Raw genomic sequence first — 25,395 nt, 5'->3', positions numbered from 1 at the left:
CTACCCGTGCCTGGTTTACGGACCATGGTATTTCTGTTCTAAATTGGCCCGCCAACTCCCCTGACCTTAGCCCCATAGAAAATCTGTGGGGTATTGTGAAAAGGAAGATGCAGAATGCCAGACCCAAAAACGCAGAAGAGTTGAAGGCCACTATCAGAGCAACCTGGGCTCTCATAACACCTGAGCAGTGCCAGAAACTCATCGACTCCATGCCACGCCGCATTAACGCAGTAATTGAGGCAAAAGGATCTCCAACCAAGTATTGAGTATTGTACATGCTCATATTTTTCATTTTCATACTTTTCAGTTGGCCAACATTTCTAAAAAAATCCCTTTTTTGTATTAGCCTTAAGTAATATTCTAATTTTGTGACACACGGAATTTTGGATTTTCATTTGTTGCCACTTCAAATCATCAAAATTAAATGAAATAAACATTTGAATGCATCAGTCTGTGTGCAATGAATAAATATAATGTACAAGTTACACCTTTTGAATGCAATTACTGAAATAAATCAAGTTTTTCCAAAATATTCTAATTTACTGGCTTTTACCTGTATATATATATATATATATATGAAATACTTGACTTGGTGAAGTCTAGCTGTAAATATACTCCTCCCCTCTTAACCACGCCCCCAACCACGCCCCCGCCCCCAACCGCGCCCCCAGCCTCACCCCCCGACCACATCCCCCCACCCTTTACCCCCCACCTCCCGAAATCGGAGGTCTCAAGGTTGGCAAGTATGGTAACGGGTGACTGTGGCTCCTCCTCCTCGACCTACATGAAACTTAAAACCTGCCGTTTAATGTCTTCTGCTTTGAACATGTCGTCATTTGGCACGCTCGTTGCCCCAAAATGTCTCTGTCCAACACGAGAAAAGTGAACCTAACCCTTTTGAATTCTTTTTACCTCTGTTTCTTACGGCTTGTTGAGTGAGCACTGGATTCAATCCCAGAAAGACTGTGACTTAAAGTTTAATCCTGGCTTTGTAGATACTCTGAGACAAAGTCTAAGCTCATTGTGTTTTTAAAGCTGCACCAAGTTCCTCAGAATTTTCAACAAACTTGAAGTGTTTTGTCCAGAGGATTATTTGTGGTTTCTACGTTTTCATAATGTGCCTGTTCTATTTTTGGCCAAAGTAAAACAAAGAAAACAACCTGGAATTGTCTTTATTTTTAAGTTATCATGCCATGATTTTACCATTACGGCCCACTTGGGAATTAGATTTTCCTCCATGCGGCCCCTGAGCTAAAATGAGTTTGACACCTCTGATTTAACCCAAGACAATGGTAAAAAGTGGTCAGATTCAGGGCCACCCCATGTAGGTCAAATTGGGGCCCTAAGCAGAATTTTATTTTGAGGGACCTCACCACATTACACATTTTCCACACTCTTTTACACTTTTTGAAATCCAACTTGAATTCAACTTCATGCATGTTTTGTGCTGAAACCACTTTTTCATAATCCATGTTTTTTGTGCAAAATAACAAATATTATGCTATTATGTTCTTGTAAATGACACTTAATGTGCGCTTCTTTACACAAAACAATCGTGGGGCCCTATGCACAGCGTATGTTATGCCTGTATGGAGGGGCGTCTCTAATCGGATTACATTCCCATGATTAGAGATGGGTATGAATTCAGCACTTTTTTTAGGTACTCATCGAATTCCATGCAGACTTGGCACTGGCTCAAGCACATGGTGGGTACTTTGCATTTTTGTAGAAATCTACCTTGAGGTAATGTTCCAATTTTCCATGCCAACAAAGCAAGCATGCCGGATAGAAATCACTCGAAAGTACAGTAAGTCCCAATATTTCAAGCTAACTCGATGTTAATTTACATTGGATATTCTACATACAGGCTACTGATTAGCATTAGCGATTTAACATGGCGAGTTCAACACTACCAAATCAAATAAAAAGTATATCTAAGATGACAGTTAATCAAACAGCTGTAAAAAGTCGGTTCTTTCCAGGAATTTGCGATGTTGCGTTTGAGCCAATTCACACAAATCTAACCAATCCCCGCAAATTCCCGCGCATAATTTGGCCTATTGGCTTCATTTTTCATCTTGAATTTGTCTCTGATTGGCACTTAAACGGGCACGTCAACTTTCTAATCAAAAGGTATTTTTGTTTCCTGGAACAGCAACACCAAGTACCCCAAAGCTGCCACAAATGATTGGAGGATGCGGGAAGAACTGTGGACACTGTGATTTGGATAACATCGGACTGTCTGCACCGCAGAATGAATTTTGAGGATCAAAAGTGAAAAGCACATTTAATTTTCACTCGCATACAAAACATTCTAACATGGATTGTTTCCCTGGCTTTGAGACTCTCCCGTAGGACAGTGCGGTGAAGACACAACAAACTCCTTTCTTGTCCCTCATGGACACACACTTGTTGTTGACTTTGGACTAGTGACTGCACGACATCAAGGCCGCGGAACAGAGACACACTGCAGGCTTACACACACACATACATCCACGAAAATATACGCCACACACACATACCCCACCCCCCATCCAACGCCCTTGACGTGAATCCCTTAGGGGTGATGGACGGATGGGCAGCGCCTGAAGAGCTGCAGCCTTCCATCGTAGCCCCCACTCCCTCCCCTCTGTTGGCAAGTCTCGAGATGGATGTTGTAATGTGTATATGTGCTTTGCTATGGAGGTTTTTTTCCCACTCCAGACTGGGCCCCTAGATTGTATTTTTTTTACTCATCCTCCCACAGTGTTTACCTTTTTCCCATCTTTTACGGGGCGCCTTGTGGCGACCCATCAGCGTTCCTGTTCTGTAACCCTGTACACTGTCTAATCTTGAACGGGTTTGTGCTGAAAACAAAGTTTTGTTGTACTTGTGCAATGACAATAAAGACCTACCTACCTATCTACTAACATGTCAAAATATATCTACTCTTTCTTCCTCCCGCGTAGCTCCGACATTCTTCCTGTTCCTGTCTAGAGCGCTAAGCCTGCTGGCTAATGTAGTATGTACAGTACACATTTAGCAACACATCTTCACTTCCTAGTTTGCTTGTATTTATACGTTTGATTAATCTTTTGTTTCATCCAGGGTAAGACAACTAAAAATGATGTGGCATTTGCATGACAGAGATGTTGAAGTGTGATGATAATATCGCATCCTTTCCAATTTACAAACATAAATTACTGCCAGAGATTGCTCTCAACAGTTCACAAATGCTCTTGATGTGTGGGTCTAACTGTGTCGGAACGTAAGTATTTGTGCTTTTCATGCATAAAATAAACATGGAGAATGACTACAGATTATAATTACAAAAAATGAACATCACCCAAAGTGTCCTTTGGGTAGCGTTTCTTTCTGTAAGTATAAATAATTAGTAGTTATAATTAATTAAACTGTACAGTAATTTTTACAATGAGCTACTTCTAAGTCTGTGTGGTATAAACGTGTAAAACATCAAAACAGTATTTGTTTTCCAAGTCTTGTTGGAATAATGGGCTTTTTTGAGGTTAAGTCTGGAAGGAACATTTAAAACATCGCTATCAAATTTATGTTGACACTTTCTGAAAAAGCCGCAGAGACTTTAGCCCACAACAACCACAAAAAAGCTCTCGAAATCCTGGAGGGACCGAAGGGTACAACACTTACAGGCAGACACTTTGTAGGGCGCAACAAAGGACAAGACTGGCATATTCACCTTAATGCCAATAGACTACCGGTACTTCCTGGCTACGGCAACACAACTAGGACAAACTGAAATGAATGCATACTTGCAAATGAGTCAGAAGTAGGGATGTAACAATATTAAGATTTCATATCACCATTTTGTGACCAAATTGACCACGGTTATCATTTAACACTGTATTGTTAAATGTGCTCAAAAAGTACTTAGAAACACTGAAATCTTTAGAACTAGTTATTTAAATAAAAAAAAAAACTAAAATAGACACAGTGTTAGAAAACCCCACTATTTTGCATGTTTTGTGTTTCTTATGCTTCACCGATAGTGTTGTAGTCTTAGTTTTAATGGCTACGCTTTTATTGATTTACATATTGGTCTGTACTGTAGCACTTTATTATTTTTTTTGCAGACCAAATATAATCTTTGATTATTATTTATTATTTCTGATTGGAGTACATACCCATGTTTCGGGAAGAATATGAATTCCATGCAGACTTGGCAGACCAAATAAAATATATGACTATCATTTATTATTTCTGGTGGGCGTTGTGTCCTACTCTGTTCAGCGATCCTTGAACGCACCGTAAAAACACAGCAGTCTGGTAATCCTCAATCACTCTAAGAGAGCACAGCTTGTAGGTTCTGTGTGCACAATTGAAAAGCTCAGTTGCTCAGCCAGCAGTGTGTTTATAAAGTTTGGGGTATGTCGTTTCTTAATGGGGGAAGGACATTAATGTCTTTTGTTTTCATGTTAGCATTTCGGCTAGCAAGCGGGCGCCAGTCAGTCCGTGACTTTATTAAAGCGCTGTTATCAATCACAGGTTTTCTATTTTTTTATTTATTTAAAAAGGTAGTACTAACTGTCAGGAGTTTTACAGCGGTTATCATTGATACAGTTTATCGTTACATCCCTACTCAGTGTAAGTGTAAGAAAACCAAATACAACAACTTACCAGTACCAGTATTAAATGTTGAATAAAATAGAGTTTCCTGTGTAATAAACAAATTAACATTTACTACTACCACATGAACACACACAAAAGTACTGAAAATTTGTACCGTGGATGACAGATATTGATTCATAATTAGTACCGAATCGTTAGGCGCTGTTATGATCCATTGCCCGGATCATAGTTTGTTTAGGTTTATTAATGTTTTGATTCACTTGTGATTTAAGTTCTGTTTAAGCACCCCTGTTTTGTGTTTATTGGTTGTCATGGGTGCTGATTGTTTTCTCCTATCCCGGGACACTAATCAGAGGCAGGTGAAAACAATCAGCACCCATGACAACCAAGAACCAAGAAATGCAAAACAGGGGTGCTGAAACAGAACAAGTGAAACATAACTAGAGATGTAACGATATTATCGGCCGATAAATGCGTTAAAATGTAATATCGGAAATTATCGGTATCGTTTTTTTAATTATCAGTATCGTTTTTTTTTTTCTTGTTTTTTTTTCTTTTAATAAATCAACATAAAAAACACAAGATACACTTAAAATTAGTGCATCAACCCAAAAAACCTTCCTCCTCCATTTTACACTCATTCACACTCATTCACACAAAAGGGTTGTTTCTTTCTGTTATTAATATTCTGGTTCCTACATTATATATCAATATATATCAATACAGTCTGCAAGGGATACAGTCCGTAAGCACACATAATTGTGCGTGCTGCTGGTCCACTAATAGTACTAACCTTTAACAGTTAATTTTACTAATTTTCATTAATTACTAGTTTCAATGTAACTGTTTTTATATTGTTTTACTTTCTTTTTTATTCAAGAAAATGTTTTTAATTTATTTATCTTATTTTATTTTTTAATTTTTTTTAAAAGTACCTTATCTTCACCATACCTGGTTGTCCAAATTAGGCATAATAATGTGTTAATTCCACGACTGTATATATCGGTTGATATCGGTATCGGTTGATATTCCATCCATCCATCTTCCTCCGCTTATCCGAGGTCGGGTCGCGGGGGCAGCAGCTTAAGCAGGGAAGCCCAGACTTCCCTCTCCCCAGCCACTTCGTCCAGCTCTTCCTGTGGGACCCCGAGGCGTTCCCAGGCCAGCCGGGAGACATAGTCTTCCCAACGTGTCCTGGGTCTTCCCCGCGGCCTCCTACCGGTGGGACGTGCCCTAAACACCTCCCTAGGGAGGCGTTCGGGTGGCATCCTGACCAGATGCCCGAACCACCTCATCTGGCTCCTCTCGATGTGGAGGAGCAGCGGCTTTACTTTGAGCTCCTCCCGGATGGCAGAGCTTCTCACCCTATCTCTAAGGGAGAGCCCCGCCACCCGGCGGAGGAAACTAATTTCGGCCGCTTGTACCCGTGATCTTGTCCTTTCGGTCATAACCCAAAGCTCATGACCATAGGTGAGGATGGGAACGTAGATCGACCGGTAAATTGAGAGCTTTGCCTTCCGGCTCAGCTCCTTCTTCACCACAACGGATCGATACAGCGTCCGCATTACTGAAGACGCCGCACCGATCCGCCTGTCGATCTCACGATCCACTCTTCCCCCACTCGTGAACAAGACTCCGAGGTACTTGAACTCCTCCACTTGGGGCAAGATCTCCTCCCCAACCCGGAGATGGCACTCCACCCTTTTCCGGGCGAGAACCATGGACTCGGACTTGGAGGTGCTGATTCTCATCCCAGTCGCTTCACACTCAGCTGCGAACCGATCCAGTGAGAGCTGAAGATCCTGGCCAGATGAAGCCATCAGGACCACATCATCTGCAAAAAGCAGAGACCTAATCCTGCAGCCACCAAACCAGATCCCCTCAACACCTTGACTGCGCCTAGAAATTCTGTCCATAAAAGTTATGAACAGAATCGGTGACAAAGGGCAGCCTTGGCGGAGTCCAACCCTCACTGGAAACGTGTCCGACTTACTACCGGCAATGCGGACCAAGCTCTGGCACTGATCATACAGGGAGCGGACTGCCACAATCAGACAGTCCGATACCCCGTACTCTCTGAGCACTCCCCACAGGACTTCCCGAGGGACACGGTCGAATGCCTTCTCCAAGTCCACAAAACACATGTAGACTGGTTGGGCAAACTCCCATGCACCCTCAAGGACCCTGCCGAGAGTATAGAGCTGGTCCACAGTTCCACGACCAGGACGAAAACCACACTGTTCCTCCTGAATCCGAGGTTCGACTATCCGGCGTAGCCTCCTCTCCAGTACACCTGAATAGACCTTACCGGGAAGGCTGAGGAGTGTGATCCCACGATAGTTAGGACACACCCTCCGGTTCCCCTTCTTAAAGAGAGGAACCACCACCCCGGTCTGCCAATCCAGAGGTACCGCCCCCGATGTCCACGCGATGCTGCAGAGTCTTGTCAACCAAGACAGCCCCACAGCATCCAGGGCCTTAAGGAACTCCGGGCGGATCTCATCTACCCCCGGGGCCTTGCCACCGAGGAGCTTTTTAACTACCTCAGCAACCTCAGCCCCAGAAATAGGAGAGCCCACCACAGACTCCCCAGGCACTGCTTCCTCATAGGAAGACCTGTTGGTGGGATTGAGGAGGTCTTCGAAGTATTCCCTCCACCGATCCACAACATCCGCAGTCGAGGTCAGCAGAACACCATCCTCACCATACACGGTGTTGATAGTGCACTGCTTCCCCTTCCTGAGGCGGCGGATGGTGGACCAGAATTGCTTCGAAGCCGTCCGGAAGTCGTTTTCCATGGCCTCACCGAACTCCTCCCATGTCCGAGTTTTTGCCTCTGCGACCGCTGAAGCCGCACACCGTTTGGCCTTGATATTGGTATCGGTAATTAAAGAGTTGGACAATATCGGAATATCGGATATCGGCAAAAAGCCATTATCGGTCATCCCTAATCATAACTTAAATAAACGTAAACAAACTATGATCCGGGCAACGGATCATAACAGGTGCTTACCCACAACACAATGCCTAATCCAGAATGGACCTTACACCGACAAAATAACAGTCTCCTACTCCTCAAGCTTCCTAACGGCGTTCCGAGCTATTTTCAGCACGGCAGACAGTAAAATAACCTGTTGCTTAGTGACAAGCATCTTATGCGCATGAGTTTGAATCGATATCACTGTGAGAAAACACGAGCCAGTGGTCGCTGCTGTAGCCGTTGCTAGGTAACCGCACTTCCTGCGCCCGCCTTGTCATAACTTCCCACTGAACCCACTGCCTCTTTTGACACATGTTCTGAGTGGTAATGAGCTCGTCCGTGCAGGAGTGCAGACTCGAACCTGTGTATAATGGTGAACAGATCTTCGGTGGTGTGTGCTGCAGGCGCGCTGGCTGGGAAGTCCTCATCCGTTTCCTCCACAATGTGAAGCACCGTCCTGTCGCAGGACACGCTGTCATCTGAAAAGGACGTACATGTCTTGTTAGAGATGATGCATGTTTGTGACATTCAGTGAGCAACATGGATAATTAATCATCTATGAATTCATTGGCTGCTAAGAATTAAGCTGTGTGTGCAGAGTTTGACTGCCCTAACATATATAGTCCAACTAGTTTACTAACAAACAAAAGAAAAACGAGCTCAGTGTCAATACTTTCATATTCACGCAACTTCTAAAAAGTGGAAACAGTCTATCGTGACTTCTATCGGACGGACTGAATAAGCGATCGTCGACATAAGCAGTTGTTGACGTAACCGGTTGTCGACATAACCCAAATTCTTTCGACAGAGCCGTCAGGAGAGAGGGGGAGAATCTTTTTGTTATCTCACAATGTTACCGTGGGAATGTCGTTGTCCGTCTGTCTCAACTACAATGACAACTAAGCTTTCGTACATTCGCAAATGTAAACCCCCCAAAAATATGACATAACGGGTCCATTTCGTTAGTTGCTGTGGTAGAATCCCGGTTAATTATTTTGGAATTCTGCCTTATGTGAGACAAGAACACACATGTCTTTCCCTTTTCTGTGCATTCTAAATATTTAAAAAACTGCTAGTAAGAGGCAGTTAACAATGCAGGTTATGGGGATACTATCTATTTCGTCTATTAAGCCCTCTTAAAGGCCTACTGAAACCCACTACTACCGACCACTCAGTCTGATAGTTTATATATCAATGATGAAATCTTAACATTGCAACACATGCCAATACGTTAGCTTACTAAAGTGCAATTTTAAATTTCGCAAGAAATATCCTGCTGAAAACGTCTCGGTATGATGACGTCAGCGCGTGACGTCTCGGATTGTGGAGGACATTTTGGGACAGCATGGTGGCCAGCTATTAAGTCGTCTGTTTTCATCGCAAAATTCCAAAGTATTCTGGACATCTGTGTTGGTGAATCTTTTGCAATTTGTTCAATGAACAATGGAGACAGCAAAGAAGAAAGCTGTAGTTGGGAAGCGGTGTATTGCGGCCGACATCAGCAACACAAACACGGCCGGTGTTTCATTGTTTACATTCCCGAAAGATGACAGTCAAGCTTTACCATTGGCCTGTGGAGAACTGGGACAACAGAGACTCTTACCAGGAGGACTTTGAGTTGGATACGCAGACACGGTACCGTGAGTACGCATGCAGCTGCGGCTTCCAAACATTTGATCGCTTGCCCGTATGTGAGTGCCGCTATGTGCATGTCACGTATGTAACTTTGGGGACTTTGGGGAAATATATGTGCTGTATGAACTTTGGGGAGGTGAACGGTACTTTGGGCTGTGGGATTGAGTGTGCTGTGCAGGTGTTTGAGTTGTATTGGCGGGTTATATGGACGGGAGGGGGGAGGTGTTTGTTATGCGGAATTAATTTGTGGCATATTAAATATAAGCCTGGTTGTGTTGTGGCTAATAGAGTATATATATGTCTTGTGTTTATTTACTGTTTTAGTCATTCCCAGCTGAATATCAGGTCCCACCCGCCTCTCACAGCATCTTCCCTATCTGAATCGCTCCCACTGCCCTCTAGTCCTTCACTCTCACTTTCCTCATCCACAAATCTTTCATCCTCGCTGAAATTAATGGGGAAATTGTCGCTTTTTCGGTCCGAATCGCTCTCGCTGCTGGTGGCCATGATTGTAAACAATGTGCGGATGTGAGGAGCTCCACAACCTGTGACGTCACGCTACTCGTCTGCTACTTCCGGTACAGGCAAGGCTTTTTTATCAGCGACCAAAAGTTGCAAACTTTATCGTCGATGTTCTCTACTAAATCCTTTCAGCAAAAATATGGCAATATCGCGAAATGATCAAGTATGACACATAGAATGGACCTGCTATCCCCGTTTAAATAAGAAAATCACATTTCAGTAGGCCTTTAAAAACATACAAACAACTCCAACACCGTTCATTATACATGCTGTAAGTGGCTGATTTAATAATGTGCATATTCATGATAACATGTAATATGTACAGTATTTTACTCATTTTGGGCATTATTGAAACTACAAACCCCGTTTCCATATGAGTTGGGAAATTGTGTTAGATGTAAATATAAACGGAATACAATGATTTGCAAATCATTTTCAACCCATACTCAGTTGAATATGCTACAAAGACAACATATTTGATGTTCAAACTGATAAACTTTTTTTTTGTTGCAAATAATCATTAACTTTAGAATTTGATGCCAGCAACACGTGACAAAGAAGTTGGGAAAAGTGGCAATAAATACTGATAAAGTTGAGGAATGCTCATCAAACACTTATTTGGAACATCCCACAGGTGAACAGGCAATTTGGGAACAGGTGGGTGCCATGATTGGGGATAAAAGTAGATTCCATTAAATGCTCAGTCATTCACAAACAAGGATGGGGTAAGGGTCACCACTTTGTCAACAAATGCGTGAGCAAATTGTTGAACAGTTTAAGAAAAACCTTTCTCAACAAGCTATTGCTAGGAATTTAGGGATTTCACCATCTACGGTCCGTAATATCAAAGGGTTCAGAGAATCTGGAGAAATCACTGCACGTAAGCAGCTAAGCCCGTGACCTTTGATCCCTCAGGCTGTACTGCATCAACAAGCGACATCAGTGTGTAAAAGATATCACCACATGGGCTCAGGAACACTTCATAAACTCACTGTCAGTAACTACAGTTGGTCGCTACATCTGTAAGTGCAAGTTAAAACTCTCCTATGCAAGGCGAAAACCGTTTATCAACAACACCCAGAAACGCCGTCGGCTTCGCTGGGCCTGAGCTCATCTAAGATGGACTGATACAAAGTGGAAAAGTGTTCTGTGGTCTGACGAGTCCACATTTCAAAACTTTTTTTGGAAACTGTGGGCGTCGTGTCCTCCGGACCAAAGAGGAAAAGAACCATCCGGATTGTTATAGGCGCAAAGTTGAAAAGCCAGCATCTGTGATGGTATGGGGGTGTATTAGTGCCCAAGACATGGGTAACTTACACATCTGTGAAGGTGCCATTAATGCTGAAAGGTACATACAGGTTTTGGAGCAACATATGTTGCCATCCACGCAACGTTATCATGGACGCCCCTGCTTATTTCAGCAAGACAATACCAAGCCACGTGTTACATAAACGTGGCTTCATAGTAAAAGAGTGCAGGTACTAGACTGGCCTGCCTGTAGTCCAGACCTGTCTCCCTTTGAAAATGTGTGGTGCATTATGAAGCCTAAAATACCACAACGGAGACCCCCGGACTGTTGAACAACTTAAGCTGTACATCAAGCAAGAATGGGAAAGAATTCTCCCTGAGAAGCTTAAAAAATGTGTCTCCTCAGTTCCCAAACGTTTACTGAGTGTTGTTAAAAGGAAAGGCCATGTAACACAGTGGTGAACATGCCCTTTCCCAACTACTTTGGCACGTGTTGCAGCCATGAAATTCTAAGTTAATTGTTATTTGCAAAAAAAAAAAAAAAGTTTATGAGTTTGAACATCAAATATCTTGTCTTTGTAGTGCATTCAATTGAATATGGGTTGAAACGGATTCACAAATCATTGTATTCCGTTTATTTTTACATCTAACACAATTTCCCAACTCATATGGAAACAGGGTTTGTACTTATTTGGGCGCATTGATTTCACAGAGCGCATAGCAACGAATATGCGCTAAACATTTCACTTAAGATAAAATAGCGACTTACAATGTTCACTCTTACTGGGATGTATCTTTCTTGAAATACCATCCATGTTCTATCGCTTGTCCCTCTCAGGGTCGCGGGGGTGCTGGAGCCTATCCCAGCTGCATTCAGGCGGAAGGCAGGGTACATTCCGGACAAGTCCCCACATGCAAACTCCACACAGAAAGACCCCAAGCCCAGAGATCGAACCCAGGACCTTCGTATTGTGAGGCACACGCACTAAGCCCTGTTCCACCATTTTTCGAGAGCCATATAGTTTTAAGCTGGTAGCGTGGGGATATTCAAAGTTGACCAACATCCCGGCTTGGTGCCACAATCTTCTACTACACAGTACAGGAGGTGAGATGCGTTATTTATATTGTAGCATTACCTTTTCCCAACCTATAAACACCTTTAATACTTTATTTAAAGTGGGTCAAGCAGCTGAAGCTAGCTAGTAGCGGTCATGACGCCAGAAAAGTAATTCTTCTGTGTTAGCTCCTACATTAACAATGTAGCTATAACTTGGATAATATGCTAGTCACGGCATGTAAATTGAGCATTGTTGGCGGTTTTTGGATGTTTATTTAGAGCGCTTTATAGGCCGAATAGATTCATCTCATTACCTATATTGTTAACTGTTCTTGTCTCACATAAGGGTTGTGGATGATGTCAAAATGTCAAAAAAGTGCCGTTCCCCTTTGACCAGTATTTTACCACATTGCATTGACCAGGAAATCACCGTCTACACAGTTTTACTACTGTGCAACTAGACAGTAGTCATGTTGTCATTTCACGCTGCTTTGTGATGAAGTTAACAATAATATGCCGACAATAACAGACTAATTTTTTATATAAGTGTATACATTTTATTAGACCATGTATGTCGATATTTTCCGTAATAAGTACACGGTGAACCGGGACTTGATGAGTTGTTACACTGTATGTCTTGTTTCTAAAAACATACCTGCCCCAATCCCAGTGGCGACCATATTCTCTTCCAGCTCAGCGAAGGAGGAATCCAGCAGGGATGAGTGAAGTAAAGGATCCTTCAAAACATCCAATCCCAAGTAATTCTCATCCTGTGTTGACATTTCAGGAACTCGCGGACTTATTGGGATATTTTCTGGTGGGAAAGGTGCTCCAGGAGACGAGGGACCCACCGGACTGTCGGTTTGTGGCGTCTGGCGGTCTGTGCCGCCGTTTGTGGAGGGGGTTACGGATGAAGGAAGAAGCAGGACGCAAGGTTTCTTGGGAACTGGGGGTGGAACCTGCAGGGGAAAACGTTTTGTTTAAAAAACAATGAGCGATAACACTTTCTAAAATATATTTCTAGATATTTTCTACCTTGGGCTTTTTTTTGTCAGAGAGCTCTGCCAAACAGGAGATGGTCATCCTTGACGGAAGTGTCTTGCTTTTGTCTTGGAGCTCTGGTGCTTCTTGGTTACTGCAGGGAGAAGGTAAAGAGCCTCCATCTTCTGGCCCTAGTTGAAAGCCAGCGTCGTATTCCGGCTCCAACACAGGATCCTCCAGGAGAGGTTGGGGTTCCGGAAGGGGAGGAAGGTCAAAGAGGCACTGATCGTAGAAGGTATGTGTGGTGGACATGGAATTAATGTCTGGGATCACTGATGGACTCGCAGGACTTTTAGGTGGCGTTTTTTTGGGTTTGGGTTTCTTCATCACTTTGTAAATGTTGCCCAGAGGCACGGGCCGCTCCACAGGCGACGCTGGGGGTGAGTCCAAGCTAAGGGGGGGCGTCGAAGGAGACTTCAGAAGCAGGTTGAGGGGCCGCTTTGGCAGAGGGGGTTTGACTGCAACAGGTGGCTTAGGTTTCGGTAGAGTGGGAGGCGGACTGGTGTCGTCTCCAAAGTCTCTGCACTGTTGTTCTTCCTCGATGGTGTCTGACGCTCCATCTGGGAAGTCCTCCAAGTCGCCTCGTGAGACAGATCGAAGCCGAATTGTTTTCAGCTCATTCTGGGTGACTACAGGGAGCACCTGGGAAGAGCTGGGGCTGATTTTTCCAGGTTTTGCCGCTGTGGACGTGTCTGAATGCCGCCTGCTGGCCTTTTGCTTTGGCTTAATGGATGACAGCTCAAGGTGGGCATTCCCTGGCATTTCAAAGGACAATCTGGACCTGGCAGCAGGATCCTTTGGTGAAGGTAGTGAGGATTTCCTTTCAGGAATCTTAGGGCGCATCTTACACCCTGTTATCCCCAATGATCCAACTCCTCCCGGACCTGCTGCATGACTGAGCGGCACAGTCGGAGTTGGCGTTTCCGACTGGCTGGAATATCCACTTGACGGGGACATGAGTCCTGGGGGTTTGAAAGGCGAGGAGGGTTTAACGTCTGTTTCCGTGGTGAGCTGCGAGGGTGACGTGGCTCTGGAAGTGGAAGGGGATTCTAACAACGACTCTGAGCTACCTCTGACTTTCATACATTCAACCACCGTGGTACCCGTAGCTGTGCTGGAGCCTGACAAAGACCTGGAATAAAGAAAAGAAAAGGTATGAAGAATTAGAGCAACTAAAAGGCAAATAAGAGTCCTACCTGTAGGGGTCATTGATCTTCCACTCCCCGAGCTGCCAGTGAGTGGGGAAAGTTAGTTCCGCCTCCTTCTCTGGTGGATGCACCTCCAGGTTTGGAGGTCGATCGTAGCCTCCCTGTCCCGGTTCCCCTCGCTGAGTGTCTGATTTGGAGGAGTAAGACGAGCTGGGCAAAAAGAAGTCGGGCTGGAAGTCCGGAAAGTGGTCTCTGGGAATGTGCAGGCTCTTTGGCCGGCCATCCCTATGCAATTTGCCTCCATGGTGGATCCTTCCCTCAGCCTCTCCAAGGTTCTTCATGAGAGAAACGCTCCTCACAGGAGGTGGCGGCTTGCGTTTTGACTTTTTGAGCGAGATAGATCGTGAGCGGAGGCGCAAGCGTCCTTCAACGCCGTAGTCAGAAGTTGTGACAGAGATGTTGTCAGTGGTACTGGCACTGTCCTCAGAGCTTCCTCTGGGATAGAGGAGAGCGTAGTTCTCGCCCAAACCTAAGAAGGTATGATGCTGCCGTTGGTGTTCTGCAGCGGTGTAGACGTTCCCATTCCCTGTGGAGGCCAGGGTCTCGTCTGGTTGGTCTGTACCAAACTCAGTGAAGCAGAAGGAGCCCGAGTCTGTGGGTGTGGAAAGGGAACGTTCCCGGAACTTGAATGCATTCGCCGCCGCTATGGAGCGTGCCGACTTCTCCCTTCCCCTTCCCACCTCTCCACCACTGCCCTCTCCTCCCCCACCCCTCCCTCCATCCGCCGTGGCCCCCTCTGTTTCACTCCGCTTCCCCATCATGACAGCTGCCAGTGACATCCCTGGCGTATTGTTCCCTCGTCTCCCAGAAGTGTCCGACATTGTCGAGAAGGACTGTGAGCTGGCCAAGTGTCCCGAGCTTACTAACATCACGCCTTCCTGAATCCCGCCCCCTGTGTGACCGATGATGCTGTGCTGTTTGGGTGGGACTGCCGGCCCTTTCTTAACGGTGTAGTTATAGGGTTCGTTCCACGCAGCGGGGGAGAAGGTGGAGCCTTTGGGTCCATTCCAGGTGGTAGAGGGCGTTTTGGAGCAAATCAGTCCAGAGTGGTCCATGCTTCCTGGCCGCTCCAGGATGTTCTCTGATGGAGTGAAGGAGGAGCATTCACGTAACTTAACTCATTAAGACATGCTAAGAAGTGTGTTTCTCCATCATGCATACCTGTAGGCGTGGTTGCGTCGACGTCAGAGTGTATCTTTCTCAAGGCAAGGCTCTGGTGAGGGGTGTCTGTGACGGGCTCCAGTGAGCGGGGTTGATGGAAGTGCTCCCCGAGAGAGGGAGATGGGGACACAGAGTGCTGCAGGAGGTCCACACCATGGAATTTCCCACTTCCCCCTTCACCTGGAAACAAGATTCACAAGTGATCTTGCTGCTCTTGTCACTCGTGGTTTGTTGATGTCCTTTCACAAAATGACTCAAATCAATGAGGCAAGTTAATCTGATGGGGCTAAACTAATGGAAAAGTGAGCTGATGGAGCGGTGAGAATTATGTAATCAGAGGCGAAGTATGGTTTGTGCAAGTGCTGACGTTGATGCTTCTCAGTAGGAACACAAAGAAAAACACAAGAGACGCAGATTTGCTGCCTGGTGAATCGCACATTGTACTGCCAAACTCAATAACCTGCTTGTTTCACGGAATGTAAACAAAGATAGTAGGATGTGTCTTTGTCTTGCAGAGAAAGCCAGTATACTTGATCTGTAACAGAAAGATAATTCAGAACTACAAGGACACTCTTCCCAGTTGTCTTCACAGCTCTTTTTTGACTAATCTAAAATCATGGCTCTGGGGTTTGTTGGACGGGAAGTTTTACACAGTTTTAAGTCATGCAGTGGGTTCAGGTATCAGTTTGAGGCGGCCATCAGAAGAGTCAGGACGAGGGCAGCAAAGGCTCTGCAGACCACTTGGTGAATTCACATTGACATTTCCTGTCTTAGAGCTGCCTCGTCATTGAAAAGTACACAAAATAAATTAAAGTTAAAGTCCCAACGATTGTCACACACACACACTATGTGTGGTGAAGTTTGTCCTCTGCATTTGACCCATCCCCATGTTCACCCCCTGGGAGGTGAGGGGAGCAGTGAGCAGCAGTGCGCGCCGCACTCGGGAATCATTTGGTGATTTAACCCCCAATTCTAACCCTTGATGCAGATTGCCAAGTAGGGAGGCAATGGGTCCCATTTTTTGTAGTCTTTGGTATGACTCGGCCGTTTGAACTCACAACCTCCCAGTCTTAGGGTGGACACTCTAACCACAAGGCCACTGAGCTGGTCCTTGCAATCCCTGCCTGCCTGCTTTCCCAAAGCACACCTGTCATCAGCTGAGAAGATGAGGCGAGATCAGTGATCATTCTTTTATTAGCCTACGTTCACTCTTCTTTCATCCTTCTTTCTTCGCTTTTTGCCGCTTGCTCACTTCCTGTCATCCTTCCGTCGGTGCTTTGTTTATACAGTTCGCTTTCCTTTTTTTGGGGGAGAAGAGAGGAAGAGTGGCGAGTTACCATGGCAACAGCAAGCCAACTGCCAGCTACCTGTTTGCTTGTGTAGAGACTGGGCGTCATGACAACGAGATGGGGTATTTAGTAAATGTATGCAAAAAAATAATTAAAAAATGCCCAGCTGAGGGAAGGGCAGCAGCATCATTATATTTGACCTTTGAGTCCAAAAAACGTCCATTTGGATATGGATGTGCTTCATGAGGCACATTGACATGCACACAAAGTAAACATGGCGAGGGGAAGCAGGGGTGTCAGAGCGAGGATGACCACGGCATGCTAACACCTCTAACACAAGAGGACAGGATCGGAATGTTTGCATGACATTGTTTTCATGCAAACCTGAGGTGCAGAGTTAAAGAGGAACTGCACTTTTTTGGGAATTTCGCCTTTCGTTCACAATCATTATGAGAGACCAGAACACTTTTTTATTATTAAAGATGATAAAAAACGCTTGGAAGATGCGGCCAGTGGGAGTCACCGTTGTAGACTTCAAAGCACTCTAAAACTTCAAAACCCTCCAACGTTTTATATACACGCTGCAAGTATATATATAATGTAGTAACAGACATGATCATAACAATATGTAATATGTTCAATATTTACCGTATTTTCATCATTTAAATCAATTCCGGGGCTGACTTCTTCTGCGCATTGAGTTCCGTTTCCATAGCAGCGTACGTCTGACTTCTGGCAACAAACGTGAGTTCCTACTTCCGTATACAAAACGCTCGAGTGTGTTCTAATCATGCCAGACTTGGTAGAAAACCACAAAGACAAGTATTTTTGGACAAATGAAGATTCACAACCTTATCTTTTTGAACCTAAATGAACGGAGGACGACATGCTGGTTATGGAAGCGAGCACGAAGAAGAGGGTGAGACGTTGGAGCAGACGGAAGCCGATAGAGTGAGGCGAAAGCCGCTCCAAGCTCCAAATGTGGAATTTGGAGACAAACTATTTTGATATAAATGGTGTGCTTATCCCAAATAAACCAGGAAAACATCCCTGGGCAGCTGGACCAAAGAGATTATCCATCGAGTGAGTCACATTTTATATTGATCATGATACACGCAGCACGTCATGCGTGTTATTGCAACAACAGTACATACGTAGTCTAGCTAGCTGTGTAAAAACAAAACATTAAATGTGGGCTAACACTTTACAGATACTGTAATATGATGGTTAATGTTTTTCAGTCAGTACAGATTGGTGTCTTATCGCAGTGTTGTGCATTACAAACTCAAACGTGTTTCCTGCTGACGTAGAAGCCTGCTCATCTCTTGTCGTAGTTAGCTTTTACGGCTAATACCGAAGCATGCTGATTTGTACCACAATGGAAAAATAGTTCCTCTGTGTTCGCTCTTACAATAACAATGTCGATACAGTTTGGTTATTATACAGGTTGCGGAACGTAACTGAAGTATTGTTGACAGCTTTTCAATGCATTTTTTAAGTGATTTAGAGGTGGAATAGATTGCTCCCATTAGCTGCATTGCTAGCTACCTAGAACAAGCCTAGTTGTACATGTTAGAATGCAAAACAAAAAAAAACCTTTTGTCCTATTGTCTCTCATAATGATTGTAAACGCTAGGCAAAATTTCCCCAAAAAAGTGCAGTTCCCTTTTAACAAGTAATGTGTCCCTATCAAAAAGAACAGATTCAAGGCTATGACTTGAGGAATGCATGCGTATTTCAAAGACTTGCTGTGAATAATCTGACTAATTTGGCAACGTTCTTTACTCACACTCGAACATCGAAACGAGCCAAACTCTTGATTTATGACCCATGTGACAACACCGTTTGCACTCATTTGTGTCCACTACCACTAAATCACAAGGTTGTGTTAACCTGTGCGTCTGCCAAGGTGCCAGCGGGGTTTCTCCACCACGGGTGGTCCGCCGCTCCAGCCCAGCGGGGGGCAGTCTGACTCGCAGGGGGACGGCGATGGCGAGGGGGATGGGTTGGCCAGGGACCTCAGTCCGAAGACGGAGGTGTCGGTCTCGTCCTCGTAGAGCTGCTTGGATGCCGGCTGGAAGAAAAGAAGTTCAGCTGAGATGAGAAGACGTCCGAGCGGTTTTTGGTTTCTAACCCAGTAGGACACAAACTTGAAATTCTATGAAGGCGTACAGACAGAAGTCAACTTTGGAATGCTTCAAAATAAAGCAAATGTCCTCTATTTGCTCTTGAGATGTAGCATTCCAGGCGGTTATAGAGGACAGGGGCCAAACAGCCCTCATGCCCATTAGAGCGTACGGATAAATAGTCAACAAATGGAACACAAAACCTAATTGTGGCATCTGCCTTGAAGGTTGGCAAGGACAAATGCTGTGTTATGTTCTGGACAAAAGTAATGGGACATGTGGTCATTCCAATGAGAAGACTGATGTTGGGCCTGAGAGAGGGTTTGAAGGGTCTCACTCTCCACTGTTATGATCCGTTGCCCGGATCATGTTTTGTTCTGTTAGTTTGACTACCTCAGTTCTGTTTTCAGCACCCTTGGGTTTGTGTTTTTGTTTCCATGGGTGCTGATTAGTTTCACCTGCCTCTGATTAGTGTTCGGGACGCTCACCTGTTCCTGGACACTAATCAAAGAGCTACATATTTCTGTCTTTCGCCACACACTGTCTGGTTGTCTTATTTGCTTCTATGCAACAAGTTACGTCGTCTACTTATTTAATTGCTTATGCTAAGCTTTCACGCTAGCTTCTTTAGCTTTGCTTCCCGTGCGATCTGCACACTGGTGTAATTTATTTTGTATCCTGTATGATTTATGCAAATAAATCATTGTCTCACCTGCACCATGCCTCCGGAGTTCCTGCTGCATCTTGGGAGATCGACCCACGCATAACCATGCGACCACGACATTACATCTAGCTTCTTTCTTCTTCATCAATCATTTAATTTCTTAATTTTCTGTGTCAATATTTCTATCATATTGTTTTGTTTTGTATCTCTCATTGTTCTGTCCTGTTAGTTTTCTTAGAAGCTTCTAAAGCAGAATTTCTGTTCTGTAAAGACAAAGGTTCCTCGCCGAAAGCATATTCCACAATTTGTTGGTCCTAAGTTAAGCATTTTCAGGAATACAAATGGCTAAATTACATATAAATATCAATACTACAATAGTATTGGCCACTGGAGGAGACCAAACCAATAAGAGCATGCTGTTCAGTATCGAGGCCACTGATTGGCTCAGCCTCAGACAGCATTACTATACTGGATTAAAAGAGTTGAAAGGTAATTAAAGGGTGTTGTTTCATGTCTAGCGGGCTCTCATAATGTTGTAAAAGGTATTTAAAAGGTAGTAAACAATTTTTTTACGCTCTAGCTATGATTCCTGGGCAGCACTGTGATACAGGGGTTAGTGCATGTGCCTCACAATACGAACGTCCTGGGTTCAATCCCCAGGCTCAGGGTCTTTCTGTGTGGAGTTTGCATGTTCTCCCCGTGACTGCGTGGGTTCCCTCCGGGTACTCCGGCTTCCTCCCACCTCCAAAGACATGCACCTGGGGATAGGTTGATTGGCCTTAGTGAATGAATGTGAGTGTGAATGTTGTCTGTCTATCTGTGTTGGCCCTGTGATGAGGTGGCGACTTGTCCAGGGTGTACCCCGCCTACCGCCCAATGCAGCTTAGATAATACCGCGACCCCAAAAGGGACAAGCGGTAAAAAATGGATGGATGGATGATTGATTCCTGCTTTGAGGAAATTCCTTTGTTGTGGTTGTTTCTGGACTAATTAACTGTGATATTCTATTTGTTTCTATTCTATTCTAGCTCAAAGGTGTTATGTGTTTATAAACATATACAGAGTCAGGACGTATTCAAGTGCGTCTTCCTTGGGGTCAAGAAACGGAAGTGCTGTCACAGGAAATTCCGATCCAAGTTGTCTCCAGAGGGACTCTTAAATGAAATCAGCCCCTTAACAGAGCAATTTAAGGGGCTTCTGGAGGGATGGCGTGCCAGCGAAATAACCTCAAGGAATCCATCAGGCCGCCTCGGGGACAAATAGTCAGCGACTGTCGTTCCCAAAAATCCCGCCCTGGCAGGAAGAACACGCGTCACTCATGCCTTTTTGTGCTATAAATTCCTAATAGAGTTGTCACATTTCCATCTGGGAGACGCTAAATCATTTAGCCTGCTGAGAGTGTGAATGTGATGACAAACCTGAGCAGAGGTGTTGTAGTGTGCAGTGTTTTGTTTTTTGGTTTTTTTTGGAGAGGGGGGTGGATGCAACAATAACTCAAACTCATCACACCTATCACACTACAGTCATGTGATCAGGTGGTACTAACCATTGGGCGGGTCCATACAGGTGAGGTGTAGTAAATTGCAACTGACTTGGGGCATGAAGAGTGCTACACCTTGGACTTGTGACCATATAGACCAGGGGTCAGGAATCTTTTTGGCTGAGAGAGCCATGAAAGCCAAATATTTAAAAATGTATTTCCGTGAGAGCCATAGAATATTTTTTAACCCTGAATACAACTAAATAAGTGCATTTTTAAGAAAGACCAACATTTTTAGAGTATAATAAGTCTCTTACTCTTTAATAACATTGTTATTCTGAAGCTAACCAATAATAAATAAAATACTTCTTACCATTAATGCGACTTCTTGAACAGGTGCGGTAGAAAACGGATGGATGGATTAAAATGCATGAGAATGTTTTATATTTTCAACGTTATTTTTAACACTGTGAGTACCAGCGGAATTATTCATTACTTATCGTGTTTAAGCAATATCAGCTAAGATTTATCTGAGAGCCAGATGCAGTCATCAAAAGAGCCACTTCTGGCTCGAGAGCCATAGGTTCCCTACCCCTGATATAGACTAACAACCATTCTGCACAATTTAAAGTCTCCAATTATCCCTTAAAGGGGAACATTATCACCAGACCTATGTAAGCGTCAATATATACCTTGATGTTGCAGAAAAAAGACCATATATTTTTTTAACCGATTTCCGAACTCTAAATGGGTGAATTTTGGCGAATTAAACGCCTTTCTATTATTCGCTCTCGGAGCGATGACGTCACGTTGTGACCTCACATCGGGAAGCAATCCGCCATTTTTTCACTTTCGTCGGTGTGTTGTCGGAGGGTGTAACAACACGAACAGGGACGGATTCAAGTTGCACCAGCGGCCCAAAGATGCGAAAGTGGCAAGAAATTGGACGAAATTTGTTCAAAATACGAGGCTGTGGGGAAAGCCGACGAAATGGTCAGTCGTTTGTTCCGCACACTTTACCGACGAAAGCTATGCTACGACAGAGATGGCAAGAATGCGTGGACATCCTGCAACACTCAAAGCAGATGCTGACATCAACTCCAAAACTGGACGGATCAGCTTTCAGGAAAAGAGAGCGGATGAGGGTATGTCTACAGAATATATTAATTGATGAAAACTTTATTCATTACTCACGGTTTTACGTAAATTATTATACATAAACTGTGTTTACCAATAATTTAGCTTAAAAACATTTATTTTTATCAATCATTCGAGTACATTCGGGTAGTCTTGTGTAATGCAGTAATTTGTGTCTATTTAGGTATGGTTAACCTGAGTGCTGAAATCGTGGAAAAATATATGTTTTTAGCGCGCCTGAAATGGGCTGTCTGCACTCTCAAAGTGCATGTTGTTGCCAAATGTATTTCATATGCTGTAAACCTAGTTCATAGTTGTTAGTTTCCTTTAATGCCAAACAAACACATACCAATCGTTGGTTGGAAGGCGATCGCCGAATTCGTCCTCGCTTTCTCCCGTGTCGCTGGCTGTCGTGTCGTTTTCGTCGGTTTCGCTTGCATACGGTTCAAACCGATATGGCTCAATAGCTTCAGTTTCTTCTTCAATTTCGTTTTCGCTACCTGCCTCCACACTACAACCATCCGTTTCAATACATTCGTAATCTGTTGAATCGCTTAAGCCGCTGAAATCCGAGTCTGAATCCGAGCTAATGTCGCCATAACTTGCTGTTCTATCCGCCATGTTTGTTTGTATTGGCATCACTGTGTGACGTCACAGGAAAATGGACGGGTGTATATAACGATGGTTAAAATCAGGCATTTTGAAGTTTTTTTTAGGGATATTGCGTGATGGGTAACATTTTGAAAAAAACTTCGAAAAATAAAATAAGCCACTGGGAACTGATTTTTATTGGTTTTAACCCTTCTGAAATTGTGATAATGTTCCCCTTTAATGCATGTTTACATAACAAAAAGAGATCCTACGGGAAGTCTAACCTGGGCGAGCCAATCACTGCTGGAAACTGTGATTACATCACATTGTATGTATGTTGGAAACAAACTTAAACCATCAACCAATGTCACAATCATTCTCTTAACTCTGTGGCATCAAAACGATGTAAGAGCAATGATCTCCTTGTGTCTGCATGAGGACGGTTTATGGACTTTATCTCCCCCGCCCCACGCACCCCAGCCAACAGTCGGACACAATCAGATCCAACAGCATTCGAAAGAGCGACTCTGTTTACCAGGAAGATGAAGTCGGACCGCTTGTCGCCGAGGGAGGCGGGCGAGTTGCAGGCGGACGCGTTGATGGAGCTCTGCAAGGGCGGATGGCGGAACGTCTGACCGGTCAGCTTGGCGTCACAGAGCTGCTCCTCAAAGTCTGTGCACATGGAAAGCGACACGGCGCACGTTAGCGTCGGATGCTTGCATTCCTGAACACAACAAACTAAACACACACACACACACACACAAACACACACACACACAAACACACACACACACACACGCTTTGCTGCTCTGCATCAGTTTACCTCACCACAAGACTCCCTTAGTGTCTTCTAGCTCTCACTTTCCCCCTCGATAGCACCGCTTCCCTTAACTCTTGCAGCTTTGACGACTCCCCCTCAGGCCATTGTAAACAGATTCCTAACCCCCGCCCCCTTCTCCTCTTTCCCTACAACACACACACACACACACACACACGCACACACACACTCCCCCTCACAATCCGCCAACCAATCCTTTACCCCCAAAACACACTCATGACCCAGTCTCCACTCATCCCTAAAGCCCACTTGGGTCGACTTATATGGATTCCATAGTGGCGTTGGTGGGGGTTGCCAGGCGACACAAGCAGAGAGGGAGATAACTTTTTGCTGCTGATGCCTGATAGCAAGTTGAAAACAAACATGTTGTGTGTCCACTCCAAGAGTGGAAGACCCATGCCTCTGGTAGCCATGCACCATGCAGCTGGTGGGAAAATAAGGGAGGGAGAGGTGACGAGGGGGGGTGCAAAGGTATGCCGGCCACTCCCCTAACACACACACTTAAAACGTACCCCGCCTCCTCCCCTTCATCCAGACAAGCACTCAGGCGTACCTAAAGTGCACATTGTTTGTTAGCATCTCAGTTTTTTTTTTTTTACTTAAACATGCGCAGCAACTTCATTCACCGATGAACCCAAACATCCTTGACAATTAGCGCCTGGATGCTGTCAAATGTGGGTCACTCTTTCTTCCACAAACCGCCGCGAACAATACTCCTCTTTCATGTTTTCCTTCGTACTGTTTGTGTGTCAAGGCACACAATTGGCCTAATGGGCTGGTGGCACTGCGGTCGTGACCCGGAATGGCGTGCATCGCGAAAAGGAGGGTTTGATCGCGTCCATTTACTTTGCCCTCCTAAGGCCATGTCTACACTAAGTCGTTTAACCCCTTAAACAAATAATTATTTAGCCTAATCCCCGTTTCAGTTCACACTAAACCAGCGTTTAAGGTCCCCATCCTCGGACAAATTTTTACACGGCTAAGTGAGCCGTGTATTTCTTGAATCTCCGGCACTTAGCTTTGTATGGACTCATCAATCGTTTACAAAGTGAGTTCGGAGAGGAAGTGACGCCAGAAAGACCGCGCCCCACCCACACAGCAAGTGACGTCAGAAAGAACGTGCCACAGCCAGCTTCATAATAAAGCGGTTTCGTAACTCGGAGCTAACCATTGGAAATATGGAGGCGAGTCATCCAGACATGCCCGTGTTTCTCCTTCTTCTACATGTAGAGACGCTTGTGGAAATCCCACATGAATACCTTAAGAGAAAGCGATTGCAGCTATTTGGGATACAACACTTTTCAGACGGCAAGAGAACTTTCCAATGTGCGGCCGGGTCAGCTGTGATTCGACCTAGCGAAAAACTTCGTTCATTTGCCGAAGGAGAGACAACGAGAATGCGAGCTCCCGTGGATGTGATAAAAATGGTAGCATGTGCTTTGTATTGCCTGGCCGTCGAGGAAAACGGCAAATGCATTTGGACTAGCAAAGCAGACTGTATCAGTTATTGTCCAGATGTCGCGGACTCAACGTCTCGGTCCAGAGTATATAAAGTCACAAAAAAACGAATGGACATTGAAGGTGAAGGCAAAAGAGTGAGGAGTGTTCCGACCAGATATCTAGATCCCTAGTTTGATTGATGTCAAATGTTCTTTGTCACATTGTTTACGTGTCTAATAAAGATGTGATTAATTAATGATGGCTCAGGTGTGATTCACTACAATAGGGCCCCACAGCACACTGGATTCCAGTTAATTGAAATACCACAACACTGGATATTGTTCAGATAAATTAAATTTAAAGGCCTACTGAAATGCGATTTTCTTATTTAAAC

The 25,395-nt window shown here is 44.5% G+C and overlaps 1 protein-coding gene across 3 annotated transcripts in view; it reads right to left on the bottom strand.

Moving 5' to 3' along the window:
- nhsl2 (NHS-like 2) overlaps positions 1-25,395 on the bottom strand; it is a 105,705-nt gene that overhangs the window by 4,986 nt on the left and 75,324 nt on the right. For all 3 annotated transcript variants that reach the window (XM_061960886.2, XM_061960887.1, XM_061960888.1), the window contains exons 3-9: positions 23,259-23,395; positions 18,619-18,799; positions 15,437-15,616; positions 14,264-15,356; positions 13,062-14,199; positions 12,682-12,985; positions 7,926-8,043 (exon numbers count right to left, since the gene is read on the bottom strand). In XM_061960886.2, the coding sequence (XP_061816870.1) occupies positions 7,926-8,043; positions 12,682-12,985; positions 13,062-14,199; positions 14,264-15,356; positions 15,437-15,616; positions 18,619-18,799; positions 23,259-23,395 (3,151 nt within the window). The remainder of the gene's footprint in view (positions 1-7,925; positions 8,044-12,681; positions 12,986-13,061; positions 14,200-14,263; positions 15,357-15,436; positions 15,617-18,618; positions 18,800-23,258; positions 23,396-25,395) is intronic.

Source organism: Nerophis lumbriciformis, linkage group LG05 (genome assembly GCF_033978685.3).
Source record: "Nerophis lumbriciformis linkage group LG05, RoL_Nlum_v2.1, whole genome shotgun sequence".
Classification (NCBI taxonomy): Eukaryota; Metazoa; Chordata; class Actinopteri; order Syngnathiformes; family Syngnathidae; genus Nerophis; species Nerophis lumbriciformis.
This window is presented reverse-complemented; position numbering and strand designations above follow the sequence as displayed.